Source organism: Triturus cristatus, chromosome 3_2 (assembly GCF_964204655.1).
Source record: "Triturus cristatus chromosome 3_2, aTriCri1.1, whole genome shotgun sequence".
Taxonomy (NCBI): domain Eukaryota; kingdom Metazoa; phylum Chordata; class Amphibia; order Caudata; family Salamandridae; genus Triturus; species Triturus cristatus.
Window position 1 is genome coordinate 993,787,130 of NC_140584.1, and position 24,575 is coordinate 993,811,704.

At 44.1% G+C, this 24,575-nt stretch overlaps 1 protein-coding gene and 1 long non-coding RNA gene across 2 annotated transcripts in view; one reads left to right on the forward strand and one right to left on the reverse strand.

Moving 5' to 3' along the window:
- SSC4D (scavenger receptor cysteine rich family member with 4 domains) overlaps nucleotides 1-24,575 on the forward strand; it is a 451,954-nt gene that overhangs the window by 393,924 nt on the left and 33,455 nt on the right. Inside the window, exon 8 of the mRNA XM_085649606.1 lies at nucleotides 20,176-20,250. Within this exon, the coding sequence (XP_085505732.1) occupies nucleotides 20,176-20,250 (75 nt within the window). The remainder of the gene's footprint in view (nucleotides 1-20,175; nucleotides 20,251-24,575) is intronic.
- Nucleotides 1-24,575, reverse strand: part of LOC146858957 (uncharacterized) — a 248,087-nt gene that overhangs the window by 17,144 nt on the left and 206,368 nt on the right. The window lies entirely within an intron of this gene.

Below are 24,575 nucleotides of genomic sequence, written 5' to 3' on the forward strand. Positions count from 1 at the left end.
TCTTTTCTGTACGCGCATGGATTTACAATAAAATCATTTAAAAAAACAAAAAGAGAATCCTCCATTTTGCAGAATTCCACCTTTAATATTTACTTGGATACAGAGTGAAATGAAATGAAATGAAATGAGGAATTTAATAAAGCGCACTACGGCCAAAGCGGCTTCCTGGCGCTAGGGGCTCATACATACTCACAGAAAAAACCCAGAAGGACTAGCCAGGAAAAGCCTGAGAAAAAAGAAAAGTTTTGAGGGCCTTGCGGAAGTGAAGGTAGATGGGGATGGAACGGATAGCAAGAGGAAGGCTATTCCAAAGCTGAGGGGCCAGAACCGAGAAGCGGGTACCCCCGGTACGAGATTTACGAAAGCGGGGAATGTGAAGCAAAGACAGTGATGAGGAACGAAGAGTGCGAACAGGGGCATGCGAAGTGATAAGGGAATTAATGAACTGTGGGGCGGAACGATGGTGAGCCAGAAAGGCCAGGCAGGCAAGTTTAAAGAAAGATCTGGAATGTACAGGGAGCCAGTGAAGAGACCTGAGAGCAGGAGTGATGTGAGAACATTTAGGTAAACGAAGAATAAGTCGGGCCGCATGATTTTGGATGGCCTGTAGACGACGGGTTTCATAGGCCGGAATGCCAACATACAGGCCATTCCCATAGTCAAGGCGGGAGATGATTAAAGCGATGACTATAGTTTTGAGCGCATCAACCGAGAAAAACCGAGAGATCTTGCGAATGATACGAAGGGAAAGGAAACATGAAGAAACAACAGAACTAATTTGTGAGTGCATGGACAGGTCTTGGCTGATCTTAATGCCCAAAGTCCGGACAGAAGAAACAGGTACCGGGGGAGGACCAAAAGAAAGAGGCCAATGAACGGGGGTCCAAGGGTTGGAAGGGCCACCGGTGAGGACAAGCTCCGTTTTATCCGGATTGAGCTTCAAATGATTGGAGCTCATCCACTGCGAAATGAAAACTAGAGTAGAGCAAAATTTAGGGAGGGAAAGAAGAGGGGATGAAAGATCGAAAACAAGCTGGAGGTCATCAGCGTAGTTATACACGGAAACCCCCAGCTCGAGAAGAGAAGAGACAAGAGGGCGGATATAAAGGTTAAAAAGAAGAGGGGAAAGAGAAGAGCCCTGCGGCACCCCACAGGTGACCGAGCGAGGGGGAGCAGAAAATCCGGAGAGATGAACCGCTTGCGTCCTGCCTAGAAGGAAGGACGCGATCCAAGAGAGGGCAGTGCCCTGAATGCCCGCTGCGCTGACACGGTCGAGAAGAATGGCATGATCGACTGTGTCAAACGCAGCGGACAGATCAAGGAGAACCAGAGCCTGGGGGAGACTGATATCAGCTTTCCCCTTAAGTTCATCCATGACCGCCAGCACCACGCCCTCTGTAGAGTGGCCAGGGCGGAAGCCCGCCTGGTGGGAGGCTAAAAGACGATTCTCCTCGAGATAGGTGGATAAGCAAGAAGTGACATAGCTTTCAAGGATCTTCCTGAGATAGGGAAGCAGAGAAATGGGCCTGAAATTAGATAACAAAGAGGGGTCAAGACTAGGTTTTTTGAGAATAGGAAGAACGATAGCAGATTTGAATGAAGAAGGGACAGTAGCCAAAGTAAGAGAAGCATTAAGAAGAGCAAGAGGAGGAGCAGAGCAGCTGGAATAGAGTGTTCTGAGGATGCGAGCAGGAGCACAGTCCGCGGGAGAGCCGGACTTGACTTTAGCAAGCAGATCCAAGAAAAGCTGAGAGGAAATGGGTTGAAAGTGATTAAAAGAAGAAGAGGGTGAAGAAGAAAAGGCAGAGAGTTCAGGTTGGGGCACGGGAGGGATGTTGGCCTTAATAGTAAGGATCTTATCAATAAAGTAATCATTGAGTGAGGAACATAAAGATTGGGAAGGAACCAAGGATGTGCAAGTGCGGTCAGAAGTGGCAAGATTATGAACTAAAGAAAAGATTTCACGCGATTTGTTGGCAGAGGAGGTAACTCTCTCAGTGAAGTATTTGGTCTTGGCTGCTAAAATAGCACTTTTGTACTCGTTCAAGAGGGTTTTGTATTTGAGCCGGAGAGTGGGACAGTAGTTCCATCTCCACTGACGTTCAGAGCGCCCGAGACCCAGTTTAAGAATTTTTAGTTCACAAGTAAACCATTTGTGGGCATCATAAGGTCGAACACGCTTAACCCTCTTGAGCGGAGCAGCCTGATCACAAGAGGAGGAGAGCCAGACACTAATGGCGTCAGCCTGATCTTCCAAAGGCAAGTCAGTGAGATCGGGAGCAGATAGGGCCAGAGAAGATGAGAGAGAATTAAGATCAATCTGGTTCCAGCTGCGTGCCAAGATGGTTTTAGAGGGGGGAGCTTTCTCGGCAGAACCCAGATGGATGGAAAAAGAGTGCCCACCAGAGGTTTATTTTGGCACAACTGGTCAATGATTTTGAAACTTCCATAAAGGCCTCTGACGATGCGCTTTATTCAAAGATGATGGAAACATCACTACCCTTTTAACAAGTGAAAAATGCAGGGCTGCTTTTAAAAATTATATTTGAGGAAGAAGAGGCTGCATGTAACATCATTCATATTTTATATTTGGTAAGTAATTGTTTCTCATGCATATATGCTCTGAAGAAATTTGACTAAATAGCGCCACCATCATGAATGTTTCAGCTGTAGCTTAATATAAGTGAAATATAAGGAAGTCATCTGTGTCTCTAAATATGACTGTCATGTTAGGAAGAATATACATGTGATTTGGGATTAGGTAAGGGTCTTTGGTGGCTCACTTGCAGTGAATTTGGGACTTCTTGAATGAGTGAATGGAATAGGGGATTGAAGGGAGATATTGAGTACAGCATCTAGATGGTAAAGTAGGCGGTGGCCTTCTCTGGGGGTAGATCGGATGAGTGAGTGGTGATGGAGCATTACTGGGTGATTAGAGGCTGTGTAAAACTCTCCCTTCACCATATCTGTTTGCGGGTAATCTCTTATCCCCTGCCTGAAAATTTGCACTATCAGCTGTTACCTGTTCACTGAAAATTGTTGTATTATGTTAATAACCATAGCTGTCCCTATTATCATCACTGCCCAGCTAGTTGTAGACCATTCTTGAAGTCTAAACCCCTTGAACGCCCCTTTGAAGAAATAAGCTTACTTTCTCAATCAGAGGAATTCATTTAGGTTCTTTCTGTCCTACCACTTTCAAATTTCCCCAGCTGCCACTGTACAGGGCAGAAAAAACATCTTGGGGAAATTGGTAGTTCATCATTCAATATTAAGTTTTACAGGCTAAAGTAAGCAAGACACCCAAATCGGCCTGAGCAGAGTAGATAAAGAGTTCTACATATAGTCTTCCAGGCAGACGGATTTAACAGAAGAAAAGAGCTGCAGTAAGTAGAAAAAACCAAGGCCAAAATGTATCCACGGTGGACGATCAACATGAACATGAAAAGCAGGAAATTCCAAAGCATTTTATTGGATCCTTCTCAGACCAAAGCTCATTATATATGAGTAGGGCAGGTTATGACGTCACATGAATGTTACTAACATGTCACACTTATCCTACCTTCACCTTCTTTTTTGTGGAAGGATGATAAGGGTGTCCTTCCCTAGCTGTCACATCATTGTTCCTGTTGAAAGTTTTAATATTGTTTTAGAGCAGAGACTAGCTATACAGGAGATTTACTTTTGCGACAATATTCGGAGCAGCAGAAGCAAATCACGTCACATTTACTATGACATCGAGAATTCATAAATTTACTTGGTTCATACCAATAATGGTCACTGGCCGTGTGGTAATAGGTTTGAACTAATCAGAATGCTTACGATGGAGGATGGATTAATGTTCTTAAGAATGATTAAGACTCAAAGGAAACAGGTATATTTCTTAGGTTTCTAAAGTAGGTTATATATGATACTAAATTGTACGCTCCGAAATTATTATTTTTGTTTATTTTATATCCCAAACTGACTTGCATTATTTTATGTCACATGTTTCTCCTTGAGAAGGTCCCAGTTAGTTGGAAAGTGAAAACTGCTGCTATTGTGTTCAATTGCAGTATTGATCTGTATATATGTATGTATGTATGTGGTATTTCTATAGTGAGAACCTATCCGAAAGGCAGCCAAGCAGTGCATGGGGCTGTGCATCAGAATTATTTCCTGCACAGCACTACTGCGTCGGGAAATTCAGCCGCAAGAAAGGTGTAGCATTGATGTTTCAGGTTTCTTCAGTTCTTTGTAGATCTGTGCAATAGAAAGAACTTCCAAGAACCCAGAACGATATTTGGCCCCACATGGCAGGTCAGAACTCCCGCAGTGGAGTTCCAGGAAGCTGCAGATCAAGTATTTGAGTCCCTGAGACTTCTTAACAGGAGGCAAGCTCTACTTCAAGCCCTTGGAGATATTCTTTAGCCGGATACCACAGCAAGCGAAAAGTCCAGTCCTTTCCACTGCTCAAAGACAGACGCAGCAACTGCAGGTCAACACAGCGAAGCAACACACAGAAGATGGGCAGCACCTCCTGGCAGCTCTTCAGCTCTACTTCTTGGCAGGGTCCTCTTAGTTGAGAAGTAATCTAAAGTTCTGAGGTTTTAGGTCTAATACTTATACTCCTTTTTCCCTTTGAAGTCATTGTTCAGAAAGTCTCTCTAGCTCAGTAAAACCAGTTATGTCCTCCCTGGTCCAGCCACACTACAGGGGGTGGAGATAGCATTGTGCAGGGCAGCCACAACCTTTTTAGATGTTAGTGACAACTCCTCCCACCACTCTAGCCCAGGATCACTCATCAGCATATGCAGGGCATATGTGAGTTGTCTGGAGTGAATGCATAAACAAACCCCCTGTCAGTCTAAAACCAGACGTTGATTCCACAGCCAGGCAGAGACACAGGATGGCTAAACCAGGAGAGGCTCACTTTCTAAAAGTGGCATTTCCAAACATGCAATTTAAAAACCACCTTTACTAAAACATGTGTTATTAAATTCTGTGCTCAGGGAGCCCAAACTCTAAATCTCCAGCTGTTCCCAATTGAAAGTTACATTTTTCAAATGTTACAAGGCAGCTCCAATGATAGCCTATGGGAGAGCTAGTCCTTGCAATAGTGAAAAAAAGAAATGCACTGTATTTCACCACCAGGACATGTAAAACATACCACTACATGTCCTACCTTTTACATATGTGTGTGCTGCTATTTTTATTTGAAGTGTGTAGTCATACGTGAAAAATGGTGCAAAAGGATCAGAGCTCCTTCTCTCAATTTGTGGGAAGGGCAATGTTTCAAAAAATTGTAAAATACCCCTCACATACTGAAACCTGATTCAGTGTCATGCTTCATCATTGGGGTCTTCCCGCCCCTCTACGGGACGGGGCGTGCTACGACTTACGTAGACGCAGGAGCACTTTATTCAGTGATTGGTGAGTATGTGTAGTGCGTGGGATCGTGAAAAGAAAATGTGAGAACGGTTAAAAATGCTCTGGCTAGTGGAACAAAAATACTTTATTGTCTTCCCTGGCTGAGAATAGTAAAAGTGGGGAGGTGTAGATGATGTACTATAATGAGTCACCTCCTACAAGGTCGACATGTTTCAGAAGCCATCCCCTTGGCTTTCTTCCTCAGGACCAAACAACCGATTCCTGTTACACCTCAATGGGTGATAGAATAAATGTACATATGCCTGAAAGTCACAAACACTGTCCTTTGTTCCCTGTTATGGGAGTAGTAAAATATACCACTTGTATATCTTAAGAACCTGAAAAGAAAAATATTTTGGATAAATCATGGCTTTCATCATTTATCTTTATCTATTCACATCACCATCACATGGAAAGTTTTAAGCTTTTTTGTGATATATTTCTCTTGTGCAACTCTGTTGTAGATAATGGTACCATTTGGTAAATATCCTCTACTCATAAATCATCTGAAAGAACACTCCTTGTGATTTCCAGTGCCCAGTATCACATTTACTCAACATTCTATCATACATATGTATCTCCTAGCAAGATACATCTTATGTTACAATACATTCATACATAAAGTAAGTATATGTACACTCTGATTGTGCCCCAAAAGGTTACAGATTAATGATCACTGCAAACGAGCACTCGCATTCGTACTCCCATGACAGGCCTTGGAAAAAATGGGAGATGTTTGGCAAAAGTCTGTGCACACGTCCTTTTTTTAAACTGTGATCTCATGGTGTGTCTTTTTATTTTAAAAAAAATAATGGTATTCATGCTCTCAAAAGGACATGTCATAATAATTCATACTTTAGAATGTTATCATTATCGCTCCATGAGCTCACACGAGCAGTGTAGGGCGCCTTCAAATAGACACTGTGAGTATTTTAAAAGAACAGAAGGAAAAACAAGGTTTTAACGCCAGGGTGGTTTTTAAACAAACAAGCGTGGTCTCTTTGGCTTTTTTAAGGACATGCCATTGTCCTACTTACATGCTGGAAGGAGCGCGATCACCAAAGGAAGTACCTTCTCGTGGCTCGTCGGAACCTAATTGAGGTTTGCCAGAGCCCGGTCTTTTAAAGTGCAAGGAGGCATGGTTGATAGGAAACAGGTGTGGCTGGAAACACTAGACCGTAACATTTTAAAGATGGCTGTCGGTAAATGGACCCAAAACAGGGTTCATTTTGATCCACTTCCTGTTGGAACGATTAACACTGAATAGGTTGAAAAAACACTAGACCTTGGAATTTTTAAAGATGGCCGCCGGTAAATGGACCCAAAACAGAGTTCATTTTGATGCACTTCTCGTTGGTACGATTAACATTGAATCAGTTGAAAAAGCAAGCATATATTTGTTTGTTTTGAGGATTATTTTGGAGGAGTTTTAAAAGGCAGCCAAATGAAGGTTGAATTCAAAGGAATTATTAAACAAAAAAGAAAAACAAATTGCTGTGCTAGAGACATCGCAGACATGCATTCATGTATGTGGGTTTTTTGAAAAAACACGGGGGGGGTCAAATTATGAAAAATGGAAAACCTAATGGAAAAAAAGTAAAGAATAAATCCCAGCAGTAGAACGCTAGAGGCTGGAAAAATATTAACTGGAAAACATTTTCCTGTCAGAGGATAAGGATTGAAAAGCAAAAACCATGTATATTTAAAAATAGAGTGTGTGTACACTCAAGTTAAAAAAATTATAGTTTCTCTGAAAAAGGTAGAAAAAGGAAGAAACCCAGTTTCCAAGGGCATAAACCTCCTCTTTGTTCAGTATTAGTTATGGGAGTGATTGTAGTACTGTATACTCCTTATGAGTCTGCAACTTTTTGGTTGATCATTAGTTGCCAGGGGATTTCTGTGTTAGATTTTGTATACATCAGAGCTGGTTCCAAGAAATCTCATCGTTCAGGCCTTTCTCATGAGTCCTCAAACGGAACACCCACCATTGTTCTTTTTCAAACAAATACCTTTAGTTTTGGATTTGTTTGATTACTGTCCACGAGAGATCTTCGCACTTTTGGCCTTTTTCCCAAAAATGGGCTGCCATTTTGGTGGTACTCTTTTTGCATTTAATGTTACTTTTGTGTTCCCCTATCCTTACCTTGACAGGGCGTGTGGTCATTCCTACGTATTCCAAAAGACACGGGCACGTGATCTGATAAACCACATTTTTTGAATTGCATGTTGTGAATCTTCTTTGGTCCCATTTGGTTCCATCATGGAACAAGATTTCTTTGCTTTTCTTAGTTATTTTGCACACATTGCACATTCCACAGGGATGATGCCCAGAGATTGGGGGCATTAAAGTGGTTTGCATTGTCTGTTCTTCTCAAATTTCTTTTGGTCTGGTGTGTACCAGCAAATCACGGATACTCTTACCTCTTCTATGAGAGAAGTTTTGGTAGAGTGATGCTTCCACTGTTGAGGATTCGCCAGTGTTTGTTTACTATTTTTGTAATACCATTGGAGTTTGTGTTGGAAGTTGTTATACATACTGGGCGGTTCTCTTCCTCCTTATGGATTTTGGGTTCCAAAAGGCTGTCTCTGCAATTGTTGCGTGCCCTTTTGTATGCATTATCAATCACCTTTTTAGGGTATTGGCGCTTTTCCAGTTTCTTTTTCAGATCGTTTGATTGTTTTTTGAAATCTTCGATTTCTGTGCAGTTCCTTCGTAGGCGTAGGAATTGCCCATAAGGGAGGTTATCGCGGAGATGTCAAGGGTGGAAGCTATTGTACAATAGTAGACAGTTTTTGGAGGTTTCTTTGAAATGAGTAGTAGTTGTTAGTTTTCCCTCTTTTGCATATATGTTTAGATCAAGAAAGACAAGTTTTTCATTTGAGATAGTGCTTGTGAATCTCAAAAATTGGTCTTGGCAGTTCAACCATGTTAGAAAACATCTGGCGGTGGTTTAATCTCCTTCCCAGATGATCAATATGTCATCTATATATCGTTTCTATATATGTATATGGTTACGAAATGGATTGTTGGGATTGAGAATCTACTGTTTTTCAAGTTGATGTACATAGAGACCAGCTATGCTAGGAGCAAAGGTGCTCCCCATGCTGGTCCCGTGTTTTTGCAAATAGAGAGTGTTCCGGTATTCAAAGAAATTTTCTTTGAGTGCCAATTGGCAGCACTCCATAATCATGTTTCTTGGTGTCTGGTAGTCCCAATCGGTGTCGAACAGGACATCTTTTATGATGTTGAGGGTCTCATTGTGGGGAAGGCTCGTATATAAGCTCTCCACATCACAACTTATCAATAATTCTCTTTCTGGGTCAAATGTTTGCCCTTCTAACAATTGCAGGACATCTTTGGTGTCTTTCAGGTACGTGGAAGTTTGTTGTACAAGTGGTCTTAAGAAAGCGTCTGTAAATTTGGAGACAGGTTCCAAAAGGGATCCAATTCCAGACACTATTGGACGTCCCGGTGGGGAGACCAGATTTTTGTGGATTTTTGGTATAGTGTACAGGTAAGGTGTTCTCGGTGAAGTCGTGGTTAGAAAATCCCCTTCCTTTTTAGATATCCACCCATGTGATCGTGCCTCTTCCACTATTGCAATTTTCACTCGTATTTGCTCTGTGGGGTCCTGGTTGAGGACCTCGTAGTTCCTTTCATCGTGGAGGAGGCATAGGCACTCTTGGTCATACTTCTCAGCTGATTGTATTACAATCGCCCCTCCTTCATCAGCTGGTTTTATTACCAATTCCGGGTTGTTTGCTAGTTCTCTGAGTGCCTCATTTTCCTCTCTGGTGATATTGTGAAAGACCTTGTTGGTTGCTGGATCTATTTCTCTCAGATCTTTCATGACAGTTTTTTCAAAGGCGATCAGTTCTACTGGTAGATTGGCTTCGGGTGGAGTGAAACTAGATTTTGGTCTCAAACCAGTATCTCCATCCTGCTGGTCATTTTGTTTGTCTTTGAAAAAGATTTGTAACTTAAGTCTCCTCATTAATTCTTTGCATAATTGGAATTTATCCAATTTTGCCTTTGGTACAAAGCCTAATCCTTTTTCTAGGACTCTGATCTGTGCCGGTGTTAGAATGTGGTTTGTAAGGTTGACTACCAGATTCATTTCTTGCTGGTTGAGGCCCCTGTCATGCTCCTTGTTGCCATCCCGATTGGTTCTTCGATTTGTGGAGCCCAGTGAACATTGTTCCCTCTCCGGTTCCTCCCTCTGTTTCTCCCTTGGCGTAGCCCTAAAAAATGGGGCTGTTCATAGAAGGGGTAATCCTGTGGAGGGTAGTTCCTTTGAGGGTAGGTTCCTTGTTGATGTGGGTATATCGGAGGTCCTGAGGGGTGCATGGGGTATAGGGGTGGGCCCTGGTAATGTCCCCATCCTCTTTGGCCGTGGTACCAAGGACGTCTGTTGTTGATCCTCCCACCTCTGTATTGTTGGTATTTCCCTTTACTTGAGTCAGATCCACTGGATCCTGAATCAGATGAATCATCATCAGTTGTCATTTCGTGACGGTTCTCCTGAGGTTTGTAATCATCTCTTATGTATGGATAGATCCTCTCATGGCTGAAACGGGTAACATCTTTTTTTAGTTTCTGGTACTTGCTCTGTTTCAACGTTACTTCAAAGTCATCGAGAGTTTTGTTTAACTCTTCTAGATGTTTTTTGAGGGCACTCGGTGTTTCATAGCTCTTTAAACGAACTTCTATTTCTTGAATTTCAATTTTCAGTTATTGTGCTAATCTGCCAGCTGTCTTAATTATTAGCACAAGCCAATCTCGTGTGCAATGCCAACTTATCAATGACCAATCTTTTTTTTAAATCTTGTCATGTTGAAAAATGTATGGTTCATTTCTTACTATTAGCCCATTAGGTGCTGCATTGCTTTTAAGATATTCAGTCATGAGGAGACCGTGGAGGGCTGTTTTTATCTGGGTGTGCCTTAATTGTTCTATCTCGTCCCAGTCATTGTTTGTAGGTATTGGATCTGGTGTATTTAGCCCCTCGAAGTTGTTCAATGAGGCTATGATGCTGTCTATCTCTTCTTCCGAGAAGGTTAGGCCTGTGTTTTCTGCCATTCTTGTGGTTGGTCTGTTATAACCTGGTGTGTATGTTCTGTTTTTGTGATCTGGGTTAAGGGTGTTCTATCAAAGTTCTACCCATGTGATCGTGCCTTTTCCACCATACTTGCAATTTTCACTCGTATTTGCTCTGTGGGGTCCTGGTTGAGGACCTCGTAGTTCCTTTCATCGTGGAGGAGGCGTAGGCACTCTTGGTCATACTTCTCAGCTGATTGTATTACAATCGCCCCTCCTTTATCAGCTGGTTTTATTACCAATTCCGGGTTGTTTGCTAGTTCTCTGAGTGCCTCATTTTCCTCTCTGGTGATATTGTGAAAGACCTTGTTGGTTGCTGGATCTATTTCTCCCAGATCTTTCATGACAGCTTTTTCAAAGGCGAGCAGTTCTACTGGTAGATTGGCTTCGGTTTTTTGGTCCTGAGGAAGAAAGCCAAGGGGATGGCTTCTGAAACATGTCGACTTTGTAGGAGGTAACTCATTATAGTACACCATCTACACCTCCCCACTTTTACTATTCTCAGCCAGGGAAGACAATAAAGTATTTTTGTTCCACTAGCCAGAGAATTTTTAACCATCTCACATTTTCTTTTCACGATCCCACGCACTACACATACTCACCAATCACTGAATCAAGTGCTCCTGCGTCTACGTAAGTCGTAGCACGCCCCGTCCCGTAGTGGGGCGGGAAGACCCCAATGATGAAGCATGACACTGAATCAGGTTTCAGTGTGTGAGGGGTATTTTACAATTTTTTGAAACATTGCCCTTCCCACAAATTGAGAGAAGGAGCTCTGATCCTTTTGCACCATTTTTCACGTATGACTAAACACTTCAAATAAAAATAGCAGCACACACATGGGTGCATATATATTCACATAATACATGGTAGAATCCCTATGCTGGATAACAGCATCAAGAGGAGGACGATTCTACCTTTTTCCTCTTCACTCCCTCCTTTGATTTTTTGATCTACCTTTTACATACACTGCACCCTGCCCATGGGGGTACCTTTGGCCTAACTTAGCGGTGACTTACATGTAAGAAAAGTGAAGGTTACACTTGCCAGGTCGACATGGCAATTGAAAACTGCGCACAGACACTACAGTGGCTCGTCTGAGACATATTTGAAGGGCTATTTATGTGGGTGGTACAATCAGTGCTACAGGCCCACTAGTAGCATTTGATTTGCAGGCCGTGAGCACACACAGTGCACTTTACTCTGGACTTACCAGTAAATCAAATATGCCAGTCATGGATAACCAATTAGAACCATAATTTACGCAGGGGGCACTTGCACTTTGGCACTGATATGCAGTGGCAAAGCCCCCAGAGTACCTAAACCAGCAAAATCAAAATCCAGCACACAGTCAAACGTACAGGAGGTAGAGGCAAAAAGTCAGGGGAAGCCATGCTAAGGATGCCAGGTCTAACTGGCTGAGTGAGGATCTTTGGGGTATTCCACAGATAATTTCCTTGGATCCGGAGGTGAAGGCAGACTTTTTGCGTTCTTCTGGTGAGAAAAGAGACAACCCATTTGCGAGCGGTTCCCTGGATGCCTATGTTGTGCAGCCTGGTGATGAGTTTGTGGTGGGAGACCATATCGAAGGCTGCCCAGAGGTCTAGGAGGTTCAGACCCTCAGTCTCTACTCAGTCAAGTAGCGCTCGTATGTCGTCAGTAGCCACGATGAGGGTTGCCTCAGTGCTGTGGTTGCTGCCCAATTAGGATTTGGAGGAGTCTAGTAGGGGGTTCCATTTCAGATGTGAGAAGAGTTGTTGGTTGATGGCTTTTTCTAATACTTTGGCTGGGAATGAGAGCAGGGAGATTGGTCGATAGTTGTTGAGTTCACTGGGGTCTATCGATGGTTTCTACAGTAGGGCGTTGACTTCTGCATGTTTCCAGTCCTCTGGAAAGGTGGCTGTGGCAATTGAGGTGTTAAACAACTTGGTGAGTATGTGGCTGATTCTGGCTACGACTAGGTTGAAGGTGTGGTGATAGCATGGGTCGGTTGGGGTCCCTGAGTGGACCGAGCTGAGGCGGTGTCGTGTGGGACGAGCGGGCTTCCTTCGTTTAGTTGGATGTCTGTGGTGGTAGCGGGGTTGTTGTGTTGCTTGAAGAAGTCGGTGGCTGCGGGTTGGAGTTTGAAGGTTTTGTGGATGTTGGCAATCTTGTTGCAGAAGAAGTTTGCATGCTTGTTGCAGAGTTTCTGTGAGGGGGTAATTTTATTTGTTGGAGTGGAGGGATTGGAGATTTCTTTGACATTGTTGAAGAGTTTTTTGCTATTATCAGAGTTTGATTCGATAGGCAAGGCTAATGCCGTTTTCTTTGATTATCTCGAACTGTCTGTGGTAGAGGTGTATGGCTTTCTTGAAGGCAGTCTTGTTCTTGCTGGTGTGCCATCTCCTTTTCAGTTGTTTGCAGTGGCGTTTAGCGCTTCTGAGGTCTTCAGTGTAACAGGTAGCCTGTTTGGTTGACCTTATGGGTGTTCTTTCTGATGGGAGCAAATCTGTTGACACAGTTGGTGATCTAATTTTTGAAGTTTCTGATGTTCTGGTCTAGGTTGTTTTAGGGGGTGGGTGGGTGGTGTTGAGGGTGTTGATCCATGTGTCCTATAAGATATTGGTCCAGTTGCGGTGGAGGGTGTTGAGCAGACGGGGGGCAGAGGTCACTGAGCGGGTGATGTTGAAGTGGACAATGGAGTGGTCGGGCCAGGTGAGTTCTGTGATGTTGCTGCACTTGATGTGGTCGCTGGAGGTAAAGATGGGGTCTAGCGTGTCGCCGGCGGTGTGCATGGGGTTGTGGACAAGTTGGGTTAGTCCAATGTTGTTCATGCTGTGAAGGAGGTTGGTAGTGTTGATGTCATTGTGGATGTCGAAATGGAAGCTGAGGTCACAGAGGAAAGCGTAGTCGTTGCAGTCTATAGTGAGGGGGGATGAAGTTGGCGATCAAGTGGCAGTAGGCTGGATGTGGTCCTGGAAGATGGTAGGTGAGGAAGCCCCGGATGGTGGTTTTACTGTCTGTTTGGAGTCGGACATTGAGGTGTTCCATGACTGGGGTGATGTTGTCATTTTTGATGGTGCATTAGATGGATTCCTTGCGTATGATGGCGATCTCATCACCAGACTTTTCGATGGGGTCTTGGTGGTTGATCTTATATCCTGCAGGTATTGTGGTGGCGATGTCAGGGCAGAAGTGGGGTTGAGCCAGGGCTCAGTGAGGAAGATGACATCGGGTGTGAGGGTGGATATGAGGTCCAAAATCTCTGTAGTGTTTTTGCATAGAAAGTGTGTGTTGAGAAGGGCATATGTGAGCTGGTGTTTTTGTTCAGGTGGTGTCTGTGGTGTGTTTGGGTGAGGCTGGTCGGTGGGTTGGTGTGTGTGCTGTGGCAGGTGAAGGTGCTATGGGTGCAGGTGAAAGGTCCTACTGTGGAGCGTGGGTCAACACGGTGGCTGTGTTTGTTGCGGCGCCTAGGATCATGGGTGTAGAGCTCGGCGATGGTGTATCTTTGGGGGTGGGAGGTCCAGGGTTCATAGTGCTGGCTGTGGTCCAGGTGAAGACTGGCGCAGGCGGGCTTGCCTTTGGCTCGCCTTCTTCACGCCAGCGGCATGTCTGCTGCGCGGTTACGCTGGATCCTGCATTAGGTAGGTCCTGGGGTGGGCGAGACCTCTGTAAAATAGGGCAGGAAACCCCTGGCAGCGGCAGTGTCAATGGATCAGGCTGGAACAAGTAGGAACCCAAGGCCACAGGCAAGTGGCAGGCTACGCATCCAAGGTGCCTAGTCAAAACATTCATCCAACTTTAATGAATATCCAACAAGATTTTTCAGTAGAATGCTGCATTCCAGTACATTCAAACATATTCTTAATATCAAACAAAAAGGCTTAATAAGTATCTGAATTTATTACTAGAAGAGCAGCCCAAACCAAAGCATGTCCAGTAGGCAAGAAATTGTGTAACTCACCTTTATTCGATTTTGTTTAAGCTTGCTGAGCGAAGGGCAAAATTTACCGCCAGATAATTCACAAATTCTCTTAGCTGCACAGGATCCGCAGAGAAAAGTAGGGCACTGGAAGGGATTACTGAGTTGCCTGTTTTAGTACTGGAGTCTCAAGATTATAACGTTTGTGCCAGGTCCTGAGAAGGATCCATAGCACAAACAAACCTAAGGTGTCAATCTGTCAAGGACTGGGCACGGTGAAGGTCTGATCAGTTTCCTTCTTGTTTGTTCCAGCAAAGTGCGGCTCCTCCCAGTAGCCGCTATGTCACCATGCACAGTATAATACACATGAAAGGTGTCCGGTGCGTTCTTAAGAAGGTCCCACTTAGTGGAAAAAAACACTGGAGTTAAAACCCTCCTTAGCAATCTGAGAATGCTTGATTGAAGATGGATCTTTATGTTGCAGTGGATAAGCCCAGCTCCAAACTCCCAGTTAGATCTGGAAGAGGGAAGAACCTGGCCAAAGAATCACAAAAGGAAAGCAAATATAATCCAAAAACGTAGAACAATCAGGTGAGGAACACAGCGAACCATATAGAAAAAAATGTGCCATGCTCAGCTTTCTCTTGAGATTGTCTCCTTTATATATGTTTTCAAATGGAAACTTCATGCTTCATCTTGGATTGGAACCTCTGATAGAGTTCTCTGGACAGTCCACCAACCTGGGAAGGGCAGTTCATTGGCATGACTACACTTAGAATCATGGCATCGGTGAAACAATCGACGAAGACCACGTTGGGTATTATTTGACGCTGCCAGATTCTGCAGCTCCACTGCCACCCATGCTGACTGATGGGCCCATGGTATTGTGGAACACCCCTTAAAATGACTGTGATCACATATCCATCAGTACAACCCAGGCCAGTAGAGCAGCCAGCTATACGCTGGGCCCCGCATCCAGCGACCAGTTTTCTGTGTACGTGCTGCGCAACCTTTCTGCCGGTGTGTTCATGCGCCCTGAGCCACAGCATGTCTCTAGAGAAGGCGAGAAGAAAGGGAGCTGTTCTCTGATTATTGAGCTCACAGATGTTCAGACGAGATACTGACGAGCACCAACCCACATAGGGGGCGTGGTGCCTTTAGTGGCAGCAAGGGGCGGAACCAGGTTAGGAACTCTTCCGGGTTAAGTTACCCGGAAGAGTTTGATCATCGTGGACCCAGGAAGTGCGTCACGGGCAGGAAACTGGTGGAGGGTTTAAGAACCCAGGAGCAAGGTTGAACCCCCTCTTTGTCCTCTCTCCTCGTGGTCGGCGACATCGGGGCGTCGCGAAGTTACCCACCCACCCATCCCTAAGCTCAGAGTTTGGTTAGGCGGGGTCCTGGACAAGAGACATGTCAGGGACTCCGGTTGGCGGCGGCTGCTTAGCCCCAGAACAGGGCGTGCAGCCTATTGTGGGCTCCGGGCTGGCGGGAGAGGGGGCTGACCTGCTGGTGGCCCTGGACTCTCTGGTCCTACCCAGGAAGCCGGTGCTAGTTATCAGCAGTGATGAAACTACCTGCGGCTCTGTTGGCCGGTGGGCGGTCAGCACTAAAGAGAGCAGGGTATCTTGGTTGGGGCCTGCTGGCTCAACCCGCGGCAAACGCCCTGTGCAGAGTCAAATGTAAATATAAATGTAGAGATGAAAATATATAACCTGATATCTTATTGGCGTGCTATGGTGTATTGAATAAAGCAATAATAAAGTTGTTGAAGAGATTGACATCGAGTGAAAAAGTTAAACTGGTGGCAGCATTTTAAAATTAATAAAAACTACGCTGAGAAGACCAAATACAGTCTGACGTGTCTTAAATGGGATATTCCACACGACAGGGGTGGGGGAAGGACGAAGGTGAGGTGAATTGCACATTGTCTGCCAACTATGATGCATCTCAAAGAAATGACTAACACTTTCTTTTTTTCAAAACATTTGTTTATTATGTTATCAAATTGGTCAATAAACATTCAACCAAACACAATTCATGAGTCTGGCCAGCAGCAGTACCTGCATATCAGGGATGAGTCATAAGAGGTCTATGAAACCAGCACATATTTCCGAAAATATCAAGATTACTAGGACTAAAACTTCCTTGATATGTGACTGGCGTCACCAGCCCTACTAGCCTTTCCGGGGCACCGGTCGGAAAGAAAACGTAGATGGCACTTATTTTACATTGTGATTTTATATGAAGAGCGCATGACAATGGATCATCATAAAATACCAAAGACACTTTGAAGTATGCCAGAGAGCAGCAAGGAGCGAGAATGCTCATGGCTGCTGTTGTCACGTTGATTATTGTGCATCATTCATCTCGCTGAATCCCTGTACATAACTTTTCCACCTTCCAGAACCCGATTTGTGCTCAATAAACCCTCATAACTGGATGTGTTATTTTATTCTGCCATCCCTCAGACGGGCCCATGAAGGATCATGCACGTTTGTGGCCACCAACTAACCTCAGACACATGGTACAACTGTAGCCGTCGGATACGAGCAGAGCTCTTCTCAGCCCTCCAGGTTCAGATCTGGAGGCTGTGTTCCATGAGATGAACGAGGCTGAACCTGTGCTCTGCTGAGGGGCCCATGATGGGCAAAGAGCAAGAGAAGGCAACATGTCCTCCTCTAACTTCCTTCCTCAACCACAGTAGGGCCCAATATGCACATCAGAATCCAAATGAATTATTTATAATTCAAACTTTGAAACATTCCCCACAGAGATGTGTGGAGAATCAACACCTTACCCCACTTTCCATATTTGTTTGTTTTGTTTTATTGTTACCCAAGTCCTTTTTAGTTTCTACTGAAGTATGTTGTATTTAATATTTACATTTGTTTTGAAGATACGTGTTTTTGCTCATTTTGTAGACTCACCAAAAAGATTTTTCACCAGCCGCCTGCCATTGTCAGGCTGGTATTCTGCATTTTTTCTCCAAACCTAGGAAAAATGCAATCAAGACTCAGATTCCTGTGTTGGATGCATGTGGTTACATTTAGTTAGGTCTTTGTAGTGCATGTACAACTACACCAGCACAGGAGCATCCTTTACTTTGCTTCTGCAGAGGTTAATGCCACTTTTTGTGGTGATTACTTTCACTGGGAGAGACCAGTGGCTGGGATGAGAAGAGTTTATTTTTGATAGTTGTTTGGAGTTGTTTTTTATGAGAGCCTGTAGGATGCGAATTCAACAAAGGTTCTTAGCTGGAAGTAATACATAAAAATATTTTCTTCCACTCTTGTACCTACTAAACAGATATTTCGAGGCTTTACAATTGTGATGGTTTTGACTGCTTGTGCCAGTGATTGGCTTCACTACAGGCTTATGTTATACATTCCCAAGGTAGGCGAAGCAGCGTATTTCTTATATTGTCCTAACAATAACATTTCAGCTGTGATATTCTGCACATATTTGTGTGTACAACAATGTTGGGTTAGTTTCCCTGAAACTAAACTTGTTTACACATCTAGCTTCGCACAATATTATATCAATGGCCTGAAAATCATGTACAAGGTCTCTTTTAGCACTATGTACAAATATTCATCTCTGTCTCCATCCTCGGAGCGACATACCTATCATTACATCATTAATCTATGGGCACATAGCGAGGCTGCTGTCTATTATAAAAGATGATCAACCCGATAGATTACTAGTCAGTGTGGGCGGAATTTGCGAAATTGCCTTTCGCAAAATATCATGAAACGGCAAAAAATCTCCGTGAACACGTGAAATTTCGCGTGCTCGCGGAGATTCTGGGCTGATTTTAATGCGTTACTGAATTTGAGCTTTAACTCGGGCACCTGCTTTATTTATATCTGTAAGTGCTTCCTGTTGAGGTTCAATTTTTGTGACAGGAGCATCGTGCCAGAATGAGTACTGCCCTGCATATTTACCCAAGAAGATGCCACCGTTTTGTGCAATACCTCTACTCAACTGGAGTACTTTCTGCTGGCTAATCAGTAAGTGCTACCTCGTTGGGTAAATGTATAGTGCTTTTTCCTACACTACAGCTGCGTAAAGGGCCAGAAGAGTTGTCTACAGCGACCATGTGTGTCTATAACGTTGCCACTGCGCCGACGGGCACCGGGGTCCCTCGAGTGAGCTGTCCATCATAGTGGGGGAAAGGGCGGGAAGACATTGCACACCGCTGGTGTGTGGGCCGGGGCCAAACGGGCGCGGCTTCCATGCAGTTCACATGCCTCTTGTTTATTAAGGGCCAGAGACCGATCAGAGCAGCAGATGAGTAGACAGACCCTCCTGGTGTCAGGAACTACACGGGGATTGCGCTCGAGAAACTCATGGATGCACAGAGCTCCATCAAGGATTAGAGCAAATTGATGACTGTAGATATGGGGAGAAAAGCACACCTGCCTAGCCTCGACCGTGCTGATGAATGTTTTGTGCTGATTAATGCGTTACTGAATTTGAGCTTCAACTCGGGCACCTGCTTTATTTATATCTGTAAGTGCTTCCTGTTGACGTTTAATTTTTGTGACAGGAGCATCGTGCCAGAATGAATACTGCCCTGCATATTTATTATTTACCCAAGAAGATGCCACCGTTTTGTGCAATACCTCTACCCAACTGGAGTACTTTCTGCTGGCTAATCAGTAAGTGCTACCTCGTTTGGTAAATGTATAGTGCTTTTCCTACACTACAGCTGCGTAAAGGGCCAGAAGAGTTGTCTACAGCGACCATGTGTGTCTGTAACGTTGCCACCACGTCGACAGCCGCCTGGGTCCCTCGAGTGAGCTGCCCATTATAGTGGGGGAAAGGGCGGGAAAACATTGCACACCGCTGGTGTGTGGGCCGGGGCCAAACGGGCGGGGCTTCCATGCAGTTCACATGCCTCTTGTTTATAAAGGGCCAGAGACCGATCAGAGCAGCAGATGAGGAGACAGACCCTCCTGGTGTCAGGAACTACACGGGGATTGCGCTTGAGAAACTCATGGATGCACAGAGCTCCATCAAGGATTACAGCAAATTGTTGACGGTAGATATGGGGAGAAAAGCACACCTGCCTAGCCTCGACCGTGCTCACGAATGTTTTGTGCTGATTAATGAGTTACTGAATTTGAGCTTCAACTCGGGCACCTGCTTATTTATATCTGTAAGTGCTTCCTGTTGAGGTTTAATTTTTGTGACAGGAGCATCGTGCCAGAATGAATGAATCCTGCCCTCCATATTCCCGTTCCGCCGCAAATCGCGAAAGTTTTGACATTTTCGCGAAAGTTTTGACATTTTTGGTGCTTGTAATCACGTTTATCTGCTTCTGTCTATTAATCATTGCAGCACACGTATTTTATACAAGAATAAAATTGGTTTCATAAAACGTATTGAAAATGTCTCACTGAGTATTCTTTGTATATTTCTATGAGAAAAAGAGAGCATAAGTGACTGAGCGAATGGATCTGTACTGTTTTCACGATCCAGGATGGGTCAGGGTTTTCATGTTCAGTGGTTGCCAGAAATCATTAGCTCCCTGGTAGGTTAGGGGGGCTTACGGTGGCACTGTGAGCTAGCTGGTCTATAGGCCAGCATATCCTGCGGGGGTGTCCGGAATCAGTCTTGGCACCAAGCCCCTAGTTTATGTTGTCCAAGCAAATGCGCAGATCCTACGGATTTGTAGGAACTACACAACACTTGTGTGTGGGAGAGGAGGACAGGGTGATAGAGCAGACGCGTAGCATCTGTCTAATGGTTCTTGTCTCTGCAGTTACAGGTGCCAGAGAACAGCCTTCACTGGAGTCTGACAGCATCACAACAGCCTCACTTCTACTTGGAAAGATAAGTAAGCTACATTTCCCTTCAATTGATAAATAACGGAGCAGGTTAATCCAGGTTCACAATGCACCATAGCCGAGCCACAAAACATTATTTTGATCGGTGTATTTACATATCTAAGTGTTTGATGTCATATTTTACCAGTGTATCTTGAGTGGATGTTTGTGAATTTTAAAACAGCACATAATGCTGCCTCGTCACACAAAGCTGCTGACCTGATGTGACCTGCATTCAGTGCATTCTCTCAGCCAAATACTAATAAGGTCCTAATGCCTATATTCGGCCCTCACAGGCCGTCTCACCACCATGGTATCTTCAGCTAATAGTGGAAACAGACAAGGGCAGTGTCTGTTTAGGACTGTTCGGACTGTAAACAGGAAAGGCATTGGGCCCACCCTATGCACCTATCCAGCCATACATCATCCTCACTATTAAACCTAGACCGCACAGTCAGCCATGCAACATGCACCCGACAGCTCACACCAAGTAAATATGGTAAGACCCAGAACACACAGACCACAATCCCCTGGGCAACACCCAAAACCTCATCTAAAACCATCTCACCAGCTCGCATGCCCCACAAAAACAACACAGCCTCCGACATAATCTCTTAGATGCCATAATCCCGTCATGATACAGCATCCATGAGATAGGATCCATACTTGCCATCATCCACAAGTCCACATGTCCCTGCACACATAATTAAACAGTAACATTCAAGTCCATTCAATCAGCACCCCAGACAGACCTCCTAAGACCATCAATTAGTTGCAGAAGAATACTCAGACCTTATGATGTCTGTCTCAATTCAGCACACCAATCTCAAATTCTTCAGAGCAGTGTTTCCCAACCTGTGGGTCTGAAGCTCATTTTTGGTGGGTCGTGAAAGTCAAAGCAATAAATAAAGGTGCCTTTAAACTCTGTGTTTAACTTGTCACATGTGCCAGTGATTTAAAGACAGACATCCAATGTCAAGCTGCTTTATTCTTTTAACAGAGGGATTGGTGTTTACTTTTCTTTCTCTGACTGCACTGTGAAATTAATTTTTGAAGAGAACCATGTGATGATGTAGAATGTTGTTTTTTGCAATACACAACAACATGTAAATACCTGTAAATGAACTGCATGCATTCAACAGTTAGGAAAGCCAAAATGAAGCCCTTTTTTGTAATTCTGAAGTGTGCTGGAAACGGAGATTCTTACAGGATCAAAACAAATCAAGACACTTACTTGGTGATGCACAAATGATAAATATTGACAGAAACCCAAGTTTCACAAATTATCATGTGCGTGCTATATAGTTTTAGCAGGAAAACTATGTCTGTGCAAATTTAGTGGCCATTTCAATGGAAAATGCGCTATCTGTAAATGACAATATGCTAGCATATGCTTTAGTTACATAAAAAAAATCGGGAAACATTGTTTACAACGCATGCATTACATTGCATGCCATTACAATGCAAGTCGTTAAAACGACTTGCTTTAGGGGGCAGAAGGTGTTGGATTTTTAATCCAACACCTTCTCTACTATTGCACACACTGGAGTTGGAATAGTAAATTATACTATTCCAAACTCCAGAGCCCCCCCCCCATGTTGTAACAATTTGCATTGTAATGGCATGCGATGTAACAACGCATCATTGTAACGACTTGCGTTGTAATGGCATGCGTTGTAACGAGTGCTATTCTAAAAAAACGCCCTGGCTCATGTCTTTTAATAGTAGGTCGGTCAAAAATGTTTGTTGTTCTGAAAAGTGGGCCCTGCTTCTAAAATGGTTGTGAATCACTACCTTAGAGACTTCTATCTCCCCGGTGACTCAAGCAATAAGAAAATGACAACAACCCATTCAAACTTCTCAATGATCATCTCAACCTCCTCTTCTCCATCCACCAAAACCACTTCGGTCCATCCACTTCATCCCACAACAACACACCAAGTTCAAATGAAAAGAAAAAAACCAAACAAAACTGTTGTTCTAGAACTTCCGCATGGGCTCTCTACAAGAGAAGTCAGTGTTCCCCTCTCTCACCAGCCTAAAGTATAAACACCACAAAAAATGCGAGAACTCACACCCTCTGAATTTTAGTAGTTCCAGCGCCTCTCAGAGAAAATTCACTCTATCCTCAGGCAAGAAAATATGTACCTGTCACACCCAACCACAATCAATTGACAAATGCAACACCAACAATCCCTCTTCGCCAGGGAAGATGACCTAAATCTGAACCCACCTCAACATCTGCCAACCCCCCACTGCACCACACCAATCTTCTCATGCACACTGAACTCACTGACAACTCCCGTTCTCTCAGGATGATAGCCTATGCTAAAGACATTCTACTGTGATCCATCAAAAACATACTTGTGGAAATGCCATTACAGCCCTCCTCAAAATCATCAATGCCTCCCTCACTCAAGGAGCCTTCCAGACACTTTCAAAACAGGATAAAGCCTTCCTATGCTTAACAAGGCCACACTGGACCCCTATGACTTTGCCAACTACTCGAATATCACCAACCTAGTTTTCAATCAAGGAAGTAGTCCCTATTCAGCTAAATGATGAAATGAGCAAGAACATTCTTCAAGATTACCAATGCAGCTTCAGATCATAATGCACCTGTAGACAGCCCCCCTTGAGGTTGTCTGTAATGCCTTCCAAATCATTGGCTAATATGAATCCTGCCTCTTGATCCTTCTCAACCTTTCCACAGCTTTTGATACAAGAGACCCATCAAGCCTTAATTCACACCAAGGTAACATGCATGGGCTTTGCCCACAAGGTCCTGCAAAGATCTACCTCCTACCTAGACATCTGCAATATTTTTGTCCAGATGATTCCAGAAATTCCTTTGCTTCTGCACAGTATCCTTGGGCTTCATCAGCACCCCATCACCTCTCCCTGTAACCCCTAGAAACATTAATCACCAACAACTCCAGGATCCACCAATACGCCGACGCACAACGCTACGTGAAAAGCTTCATGTCATCAAACCATTCAAAACCATAATTGGATGCCAAATGCCTACTTTAAATGGAACCCAAGGTAGGCAGAACTTCTCCTGCTCTCTCACAGGATCAAACAATTATATATTCATACTTTGCTGTCCAAACCTGAATGGTTTTACTCTACAGTTGGCAACACAAAATCATTAGGACTCAACCTTGATACTTTTTCAAGAACACCAGAAAAGACAGCCTCCGTACCAGCTCTCCTTCGAAATTGCAAAACCTTTCCTCTCGGAATCTGAGTTCAGGATACCAAACCAAGCACTAGTCTTCTTGCATTGGATAGAGGCAACACTCAGCCTCCTTAACACCTCATAGATTCCCCCAAGAAACGTAGAATATGCTGCAGCCTGTCTCATCAAATTCCTCCTTAAGTTCAACAACAACATACAAAGAACTCTACTGGCTCCCGCTCCAAGCCCGCGTCATCTTCAAGACCAGCTGAGTTAGGTACTTGGCCACTAGAAATGGCATCCGTGCCTCCCTGGTTGAGAAAATAACCACCTGTTGTGGAGGGTGCCACATCAGAGGATCATGAAATTGCTAAACTGGAAACAAAGAAGTGAGAAAAGAAAAAAATACAGGGCATTCCTTTTCCATCTATTCAAGGAACTAGGGGGCATATTATCAAGAAATGTCGTTAAAATTATCGCCGCTTTAGCGGCAGAAAACTGCAGCTAAAGCGGCGATAATGGGCTTGATAATATGCCCTTGAGAATTCCCTTAGAAGCCCATGTTCTGGTGTCAACATGGGCTTCTATTGGAATTCTCTGCGGCATATTGTCAAGCCCATTATCGCCGCTTTAGCGGCAGTTTTCTGCCGCTAAAGCGGCCATAATTTTTAGCGCCGTCCTTGATAATATGCACCAACATTCTCATCAGCTTCAGAACAGCTCTGATTCTCCTTTAGTTCAGAAAGGAAATGAAAACATGCCTTTACAGAGAATACTGTCTGTCTATACTATAAGAATATATACCCACCCCTCTTGCTATATCAGTGTAAACAATCATTTATCCTAGTACGCGGTTTACAGATCATTCAAAATGCTGCACCACAGCTTCTCTTGTACATATGTAAAGAACAAGTTACTTACCTTCGGTAACGCTTTTTCTGGTGGATACAGTATCTGCCTGTGGATTCCTCACCTTGTGAATATCCCCTGCGCCAGCAACATTCGGAAACTTTTGTAGCAGTCCACGCCGATGAGGTCGAAGACGACGTCACAGAGGCACGGCCCCGCTCGCGACTCCGCTGACGTCACCGGCCCCATAAGAAGACCTCCTCGGCGTGATGACGTCAGTTCCGCCCCTTTTTTCCGTGCCTTCGA